General features: G+C 44.1%; 1 protein-coding gene across 1 annotated transcript; it reads left to right on the forward strand.

The window, feature by feature from the left end:
- The first annotated feature begins 388 nt into the window (after positions 1-388).
- LOC142796319 (RING finger protein 151-like) lies at positions 389-8633 on the forward strand. Its single transcript, XM_075886647.1, has 2 exons — positions 389-991; positions 7347-8633. The coding sequence occupies exons 1-2, from the start codon at positions 590-592 to the stop codon at positions 7557-7559; spliced, it is 615 nt and encodes a 204-aa protein (XP_075742762.1). The 5' UTR covers positions 389-589; the 3' UTR covers positions 7560-8633.
- Positions 8634-9492: the final 859 nt, after the last annotated feature.

Consider the following 9492-nt stretch of genomic DNA (forward strand, 5'->3'; position numbering starts at 1 on the left):
AAACACGTCTTACTGTACTAAGTGTCATCGCTTAGTACATGCCTCAGCTACTTGTCGGGCCAGGCCATGCGCTTAGCGTGCATTGTGTAGCACTGATGGCAGAGCATTCTGATTATAGTCATAATATTGATGAAGCCAGATGGGTGCCCATAATAAAAAAGAAACGCACTTAAACGCTAGTGTACCAGTCCAAGCATGCTTTTTCTAATCTATACCAGGCCTGTGAAGCAGGCTGCTCGAATGAACAAGTCTATTTACGTGTCCTATCTGTACATATGTAGCCGCGGACAATTTCTGTATCAGAGGTTGACGATCGAGGAAAAACAGCGATAATTTCACTCACAAGCAACAATCGGGAAATAACTTTGGAGGAGCGTTAAACCTCGAGCATAGCGCGTACGCGCACATTGCCCTGTCTCCTCCGTGGCTTTTTCGCGACAAGGCTATCTGAAGATATTATCCGGTTGTCACGTGATTCAGAGCAAATGGGCAGCCCAACCTACCAGTGAAGTGGATGCGTTGGTTCTCATTCGCAGCTACTTGAGGGCTTCTGATACGTGAGATCTGCTTGAGGGGCAAAATTATCTGAATGGGGCACCTTGTTACCACTTCATTTAAAGCGAACTTACGGCTCAGCTCAGTGGTATCGAAGCCTCCGTATTTCTTTCACTTGCTGTCACATATGGCTGTTGCGAATCCTGAAACCCGTCGCCAAGCTCTACATCAAGTGACCGACTTGGTCCGCGGCGTCAACTGGCGCCCGACGTTGTTCGCCGACGAGGCGACATTGGATTGCTACGCCTGCTGGGTGTGCCACGCCCTTCCGAGCACAACAGTCCTACTTCCTTGTTCACATGGCGTGTGCAGGCGGTGCCTGGTTAGTTGTCTCGATCAAAATGGCCACAGCGTTTGCCCCATGGACGGAGAGCCATTCTCAGAGGACGAGTGCCAAGAGTTGAATATTCCGGAGAGGAAGAAGGAGGACCTGAAGGTGTGTACCCGTAATTGTTCATCCGGTTGGGACTTCTGAAGGCAAGTAGTTACCGCGAGAGTTGGTGGTGTATCGACAAGCTACCTACGAGAGTTTATTGGGTCGAAACAGGTTAGAATGTTTAATTTGAGCGCTTGCGTCATTGGTAGGCAGTAGCATCCTTCGGGAACATCTTTGAACTGAGTTGTTGCCGGGCGGGAAAGCACCTTTTCGTGCCTTGCATCTTGAGGCAGAAATCAATGTCAGTGTAATCACGTGTCTAGTGTGCCATGCTCAGGCTACGCAACTGAATTGTTAGAGACGCCAAAAACGAAAAGGCCAGTTGGTTCATGCGGTGCGTCAACCTTTGATTCCAGAGTAACTATACGTGATGTTTACCGATCAGAAACTTGGAGGCGCTATCAAACGCCATCAAAATTTTCGACAATGGTTGCGTGGACCTATGCATGTTTTCACACTTAGCGTCTTCCTGCGGGAGCGTGGAGATATTGGTATAGTGAGAGACTACTAAACCTTCACGCAAAAATAATTGCTTTCATGGCATTACCACCTTGTCAGTACAGCAGAGAAAGTGAAATTTCATTCATGACGACGAAAGCTGGCCACGCTATAACAATCTAGAAGACGACGCAAAGCCATCACTGCAGTTTCACTGACTCGCTTCGATGTGCGGATGAGCGCCTACTGCGAGGCGCATGACCATGCGTTTGCACGTTAAGCATGCACAAGAAGTATACGTACCATCTCTATTGTTACGAAAGAGAACACCCAATTGTTTTGCAGGTAGCTACGCCCGTCGCGTGTAGAATCCATAATTTTTTTTCCTTTACCTAAGTACCGACGTATGCCTGCTCTCACAGCCTACTCTCTCGTGCTGCCGGAGTATGCCGCCATATTCTTCCCAACTTCGGAGATTTACAAAGCCGCGTATGTACGTTTAAGTACAGAACGTGAACGCGATGCGTCTTTCTTCTCCCGCTGATCTAGCGAGGGCTTCTTTGACCCTGCAGGGGTTGGAAAGTCATTAGAAACAATGTGTATGCCGAAAACAAGTGATGATATTGAGAGCTGTAAGAGCTGTGGTAATACACAAAAACAAGACAAAGCATCGCAGTCTTCACCAAGAAAAAATAATGTTCGTTTTATTCATAACAAAACGTCGTCCTCTGCTGCAATTTTAATTTTATTTTATATAAATGCACTGTGTGTTGCAAAAGCAGATTGATGCATGATGTGTCACTACAGCTGTTGGCACGCGGCCACTCGCATTTCGCCAGCAGATCAATATAAATTTCATTGGGACCGGGATAATTGAGCACGAAGGGCCTGGAAGACGCATGCGTCGGTGAATTCACAGCGACGGATGGTTCGTACTATCTGTTCAGTGTTTTGAGATTATCATCTTTGGGAGCGTTGTTTATGAAGCATTCTTTGATAATATAACGCCTATTCGGTATCTTCTGAATTCGGCGGTTGTTTGTTCAACCCTTGGTTGTGTACAAAAAGTTTCCTGGTGAGGAATTAGTTAAGATATTACTAATCTTGTCAGTTAGTCCCTCTTGTCGTAGTTGTTTTTGTACATTCGGTATGAACTGTTCTCAGATTATTGAACTTTCAGTCGTTCTGTACTTAATCAATCATCACTTTCAAAACCAATCAATCCCACCGCGGTGGTCTAGTGGCTAAGATAATCGGCTGTCGACTTGCAGGCCGCGAGATTGAATCCCGGCTGTGGCAGCTGCATTTTCGACGGAGGCGAAACTGCTGTAGTCATGTTTCCTCAGATTTGGGAGCACAGCGAAGAATCCCAGGTGGTCGATATTTTCGGAGCCCTCCACTAAGGCATCTCTCATCATGGTATAGTGGTTTTAGGACTTCAAACCCCACACATTTTAGTCAATCAGTCAATCAAATAATCAAAACCAACAATTACAAACAATAGGTGCAAGTGGCTAGCATATGATGATCTTGTCGGAATCTCTATTAGTCTATTCGCACGCTGTGCGTCAACAAAAAAAAATGCAAAATAGTTTACGCACACGTGAAGGCCTGAGTTAGAAACAGTCACTACTTCTGTATCTTGCTGTAGATATCGATGAGAGCGTCGCTCGTGGTTTCTGCTTTTGTGTCCTTGCCATTGCAGTGCTTTCGATGGCGTTTGTTCTGTGCAGTCAGCACTCGTACGCACATCTTAGTGAAGTAGGCGTTATCAATTTAAGTTCTTACATTAGGGATTTTTTCTTGAATATATACTATTTCCAAGAATCAGTTGCACGAATGGAGAATGTTCGATTAGTGTTGTGTGAAATTTAACCCTTATATAGTTGTCGGATGGCAATTTACCCATGGTCGAACTCGGTGCGCTATAGGTGATTTCCACAGCACCTGTGTAACCTAATTTTTTTTTTGCAGGGGTAAGTTTGCGATGACTGCTTAAAGCACATGTTTCGTGCATCTGCAACGACGTTTCCTTTTCGAAACATTCGTAAAAAACCTCATCATCTTGAAGAATTTATTTGTGGCTGTGTCGTTTGTACAGGCTTCTGGGAAACTCCTAGCAAACCAGAGCGCACCACAAGAAAATAGGGGCTCATATCGTGATGCGAACATTATGATTCTACGAGTTATTATACCAGTGTGTAGCGTTCCTGTACTCGACATTGTGAGTTGAAGACGTGTAAGCTGAGTATTACTCTATTTACAGTACAATGAAAAAAAAAACCCTGCGTTATAGCTTTTCCACATGCGCACCTCGCACAGCACAACGCCCTTGAGTATGGTACAGCTGGTGACTGATCGACAAGTGTTTGATTTACTCCACTTGCATGAAGTTCAATAATACTATGTTTAGTATAACTAACTGTCATAAAAGTGAGGCAAACGCATCTTGCGAGTGTGCTGATCTTGTTGGTCTCCTGTTACTAAAGGGTATAGCGCTCAAGCAGCAGGATATGTTGCTGTATGTAAATGACAGTTTTTAGTTTTTTTTCTTTGAGCAGCCGCACGTACACATACTTTCAGAAGCAATTGTCGCTTTTGGGAGGTTCTTGTTTATTGTGAGTGGAGAAAACAGGGTAGTGTCATAGGTACATGTACCTTACATACTATCTTAGATACTTTTATAGTATCTGTATTATGGTACGTCTCATGAAACAAGTAACTGTATTTCCGTTACATTCAATACTGTATCGTGTACCTTAAGATACAAGATGTTGCGATCGCAATGCTCGTGTGAGGCGTTGATCACTCGCCAAACTATGCTTCTCAGACTGGTACTCGTGCCACTGAGCCACCTGAATAAAACCAAGGGTAGTGACATAACTTCATCTTTCCACCTGACTCCACCAGTGAGTGCAGACGATGTAGTGTCTGCATCCCTTTTGATGGAGCAGCCCTCACGACGGAGCTCGCATAGTCTCGACAGAAACTACGTTCGCATGTTTGCCCACGCGACTTCTGTTTTCTCAATTTTTTTTTCTTTTATCTTTCGTTGTGTTCGAGCTATAACACTTACTTTATCCACTTGCAAGTGTCGCTTACCACAATTCGTCTGGCTATGACCACACAGCTTCTGATGCCACCCTCTACAGTGGAGCTATATTACCGCGAGTACTGAATCTGTCCTTATTAGAGGAAATGCTCATCTACGATTTTATATCTTGGCTTACCATGTCTCCTTCTTCCTGGTGTTCATATTCAAAGAGCTCTTGAAACTAGTAGTAGTAGTAGTAATAGACTTTTATTCAGCCAAATTTACAGGCCGAGCATTTCGACCGCCTGTGCGATCAGTCGACGCTGTTCTTCTTCCCCTTCGGCGCCGATCCAGTCGAGCCAGGAGGTGATGGAAAGGGATGGGGGAGAGTAACAGCTGGATTGCTGAGCAGTTGGGCAGTAAAACAGGCAGTGTGACAGGTTAGCGTATGGGGAGGGACAATTAGGACAGCAGGGGTTAGACCTATATTTATAAAGGAAAAGGCGAGAGGAGGTTATCAGGCAGTTCATTTGGATGTGCCGTAGAGTTCGAGCCTCGAGCGCAGTGAGTGATGGATGAGGGGGAGGGTAAAGACGCTTGTCGAGCCGGAGCTGGAGATATACCTCCTTGATAGTGTGACGCAAGGAGATCTGCCCATCGTTATTCGTGAAGCTCTCACTGCCTTCCGAAGGTGTGGGCCAGGGAATGAACGGTGCCCGGTGCAATATATCACTGGCAAGCTGATGAGCTAGCTCGTTGCCGTTAATACCCGAATGCCCAAGAACCCAGCGGAGGAAGACTGTGGAGGGTTGAAGAGCAGATGCCACTCGCTCGACCTCCTGTTGAAGAGCAGGGGGCAACGTGTTATTCTGTATGTGACGGATGGCCTTGAAACTATAATATTGTTACGAGAGTAACGAGTCGCTTACACTGTCGGCTTTTCGCAAAATATATTTGCAAGAGCTGTTCCAGCGCTGGCCAGTCTGGCTCGGAGCTCGAGCAGCAAGCTGCTTTCATCCTCTCCGTCGGGCGCACACGCGCGTCGACAATATGTATTCCGGCAGCCTACATGTAGCAATACGATTGTTAGCAAAAGTACTTTTTCAGTTGTCTATCTGTTACGTCCCATACCAAATCACTCAGTGCCCTGTACTTTGTTATATTTTGCGAATCCAATATATACGTTTTGCAGAGTGCAGCCAAAATAACATCTGTTTCATTTTTTACTTTATGTGTGTACTTTATTTTTGATACTGCTCACGCAATTATATTCGCTTGTGTTTATACTTTCCAGCCATGGCGATTTGGAAAACCATATGTAATTATGAGGACGTGCGTTGAGTGTGCAGCAGTAAACAGTCTGCTTGCTGCTTGATAAAATTACCCAATTGAATTTCCGTCGTAATAATGAAAGCAATTATTGGCAATCTTTAGGATCTCGGAAAGGGGATTTGGGAAACATTTCTAGCATCATCGCCATTCATCATAATCGTCACTTTACTTCATGATCATCAGCATAAAGAACAGCAAAATAGAGACTGCAGCTTGTCCAATACCTCTATCCTTGAAAACTCATTCTGAGCCGCGGCAGAGTTGTAATTCTTGGTTGGCCCTCGTGCGATAACGTTAAGATAGCACGATCGTCAAACTGTACGTGCCATGGTATGAATGTGCGTTGAGGCTGCCAGCGTGAGTCTCAATCATGGTGTAAATGTCTCAGTAAAAAAAAGCACCTCATCTCCTGTTGTTGACGTGTACCTACAAGCACTACTGCCACTTTTCAGTATTTGTGACCATGTTTACGAGCGAGTACATGAACCTCGTGCAAAGCATCACAAGCCAAAATTTGTTTCCCAATGTTTCTTCAATTCGAAACAACAGAGCTAACTGCAAGAAGGATTTCTTCTCTAATGGGTATAAATGGGGTCCAATGAAGTTACGATATTTGTCAAAAACATAGTAAACACATTCACTATAAATGACCATTCCGGCTTTGAATGCTTTATATGCTTTTAGATGAATTCAAGAAGACAATACCGTATTTTGTTGCACTAATGAGCAGGGACAACAAGATGATAATTTTTAGTCTTTAAATGGCTTGGTTTAAAAAAGCTCGAGGTGTTCACCGCCGTTTCATTTATAGCGCACAACAGCCGCTAATGTTCATTGCTACTGGTCACATTTAGAGTTTGGACAAAAAGCACTTGGCTACAGTGAGAATGAGCAGTTTGCTGTTGTACACTGTAGGCATGTGCATCTTGGTCCAACCGATAACTATTTATAAGATACGTAGTTTGCAGGGGTCAGTTAAATAGTAAGGATCCAATAGCAACTGCTTGGAGTGCATCATATGACCATGAATGTTTTTCTCGCTTTAGAGTAATACCAGAATTCCATTCACAAAATTATTATTGGTCACCGCCAATTACATCATTTGGTAGGTGCTTATAGAAACACGTTTTTAATATCGTCCAACAAGTTCTGAAATGCCTGAAAAGAGTAATGTAGCACTTCTGTGATTTTAATTATTTAGTGCATTGTATTTATAATTTAGTGATGACAACATAATCATTCTTCTGTTCAGTGTGACTTCTTCATTGTGTACTTTGATAGTACATAGGTAGGGATATTGAACTGGTTGAGACTATCAACAAAGAGAAGAACAAAAAAACAATACTACGAGCACAAAAAAAACAGCACTTCGTGCTTTTACACACGTTCATCGTTTTTACTTTTTGCTAATACATTCCATTCTTTTATTTCCTTGAGATAATCGTGTTAAAGAAATCGAGCTTCGAAAAGTTTGACAGGAGCATGTCGCTGAATAAAGATGCGTGAAAATGTATTATTCACTGCTTCTCATATTTTTTTCTTCTCTTGAAGGCTTACTGCTGGAACAAGCCCTACGGATGCGATTTCGTCGGCTCTCTTGCGGGGGTTCTCCAACACTTTGAAGAAGAGTGCGGTTTCCACTCGTCCTGCTGTCGAAAATGTGGCGAGTTCATCATGAATGATATGCTAGCTGCCCACTATATAGCCCATTTGGACTACCGACAGCCATTTCCTGACACTGCCCGATTCCCCGCTGAAAGGTGACGGCGCTGCCGTCGCCAGTGACAACTCCGCAAGTGGTTCTGTAATGAATGAACTGATGCGTGTGCTCGAGGCGACCTCTGTCGTCGAGCTTCAGCGCACGATTGATCACTTCAGTGAATGACCGAAACAATACACCTGATGGGGAAAAACAGAGGGGCATGTTGAAAGTTGAAATAGCAACTGAGTTATCCTTTAACACTAAGCAACGAGACGCCAGTCGCCGAGAAAAAAAAAACTTCGAAAACAACCTGCTCTTCTTGGCGGGGTACAGTAGCGTATGTCAATTTGTAACTCAAATAAGCTTGTCTTCAAAGAGAAGATAAAAGAGCGGTGACAGCTCCTGGTGGTGACATAGAGGAAAGCAATAACTACTATGACAAATATTGCTCAGTAATGAAAGTGTTATGTCCGATTCGCACGAGTTATTTTTAAGTGTGAATACTCTCTGAAAATAAAGTACAGGCCTCGGAAAGGGTAGCAAGTTCCCTGCAGCTAAGGAAGGAAAAAATAGGGAAAAAAGTAAAAGCTTGCTGTAAACTCTTATTACTGTAGTGTAAAGCGGATGCTCATGTTACCAGACGGAACGTCTGCAAGATTGGGCACAAGTGCAACGCATCCTGTTCTCCACAATGGGAAGAATGACTACTGACAGAGAATAGAGTATAATCAGGAGAAAACATATGAAGACCGAGACACCACGAGAAAAACGAGACTGAGATAATCGACTCTATAACCTGACGATCTCACGAATAACGATCAAGGTACTGCGAATCTCCCGGAAAGTGCGAAATGCGCGTAGCAGAGTGTGCTCTTTCCGAACAAAGGAATGGTCTGAAAGAGCGAATTTCGTTGATATCCCGAAAAGTGCAGTAAACCGCATGACGCTTCATTCGTCATGCGTGGACATATCGTAGACAGCCGATTCGGAGTCGACCTGTTAATGGGTTACGAAATTTTCAACATGGCATTTTTTCGATGCAGTTTTACTTTTTAAGAACATTCAGAATCTACGACGACCATAGCGATCACTCATTTGGATCTGTGTGAAGAAATAAAGTCACTGTTATACAAAAACTCCGTCGTACAGAGGTACCATGAAACAATCAGCGCGCCGATATTTGTCTAATATTATATTGGAGAGAAAGTGGACGCTTTTCGTGGAGAAACTACAAGAGAACAGAAATCACAGCAAGAACATCACTACAAGAAAACAGAAATCACTGCATCCCCATGAAGTGAATGATAAGTGGGCGAAGCAGTGGAATCGTTACGCTTTGCCATAAGTCCCCCGCGACATTGCCCACTGACACATGTCAATGCATGAACGCGCTGTGTCAAGTTATATAGAATGTTTGAGACAGGCTAGTGAAAACGCTAGAGCGAATTCGATTGGGCCTGAAGGAATGGTCCGAGTGCTGGACGAACTCTGTAGTTGTATGCGATGGTCATTAGTCCTAAATAGTATGTCGTGTTGAATAGTGGATTTCGTATGGCCTTCATTATTACTGCTTCGTGGTCAGTAAAATGTAAAGCCAGTGGCTCTTCTGTGGAATCTGGCCTCAAGCTGACAAAAAGAAGTCCTATGCACCTTCTCCTGGTGGTTGTTTCTAGTCGCACGAACTGAATTGTAGAGCATATCGAGATGTCATATACTGCATGAGCCAGTCATCGTTGCCGTTGGGCTGCCGCTTCCCACGAGTTATTGTCGTGTGGCCGCCCTGGACACTTGAGTAGCTCATCCGCGTTGCCATTGAACCTACGCTTCCGACGCCTTACGTTCGTTTTCATCCATGGCAAAATGAGATTGTTCCATGGTCGTCTTCAGCAATGGGGTGCCTTGCGTATGTTAGCGGACTTTTTCTTCATCTTCATGGCGTACGTATTGTGGGTATAACGGACATCACACAACAAACAAGCCTAGACCCTCTAAGGT

Source organism: Rhipicephalus microplus, chromosome 2, assembly GCF_043290135.1.
Source record: "Rhipicephalus microplus isolate Deutch F79 chromosome 2, USDA_Rmic, whole genome shotgun sequence".
Classification (NCBI taxonomy): domain Eukaryota; kingdom Metazoa; phylum Arthropoda; class Arachnida; order Ixodida; family Ixodidae; genus Rhipicephalus; species Rhipicephalus microplus.

Bases quoted from the DNA above. Each gene is read 5' to 3' on its own strand.
- LOC142796319 (XM_075886647.1), top strand. From the start codon at position 590: ATGGGGCACCTTGTTACCACTTCATTTAAAGCGAACTTACGGCTCAGC. The intron at 992-7,346 runs GTGTGTACCCGT...CTTCTCTTGAAG, and splicing joins GGAAGAAGGAGGACCTGAAG to GCTTACTGCTGGAACAAGCC.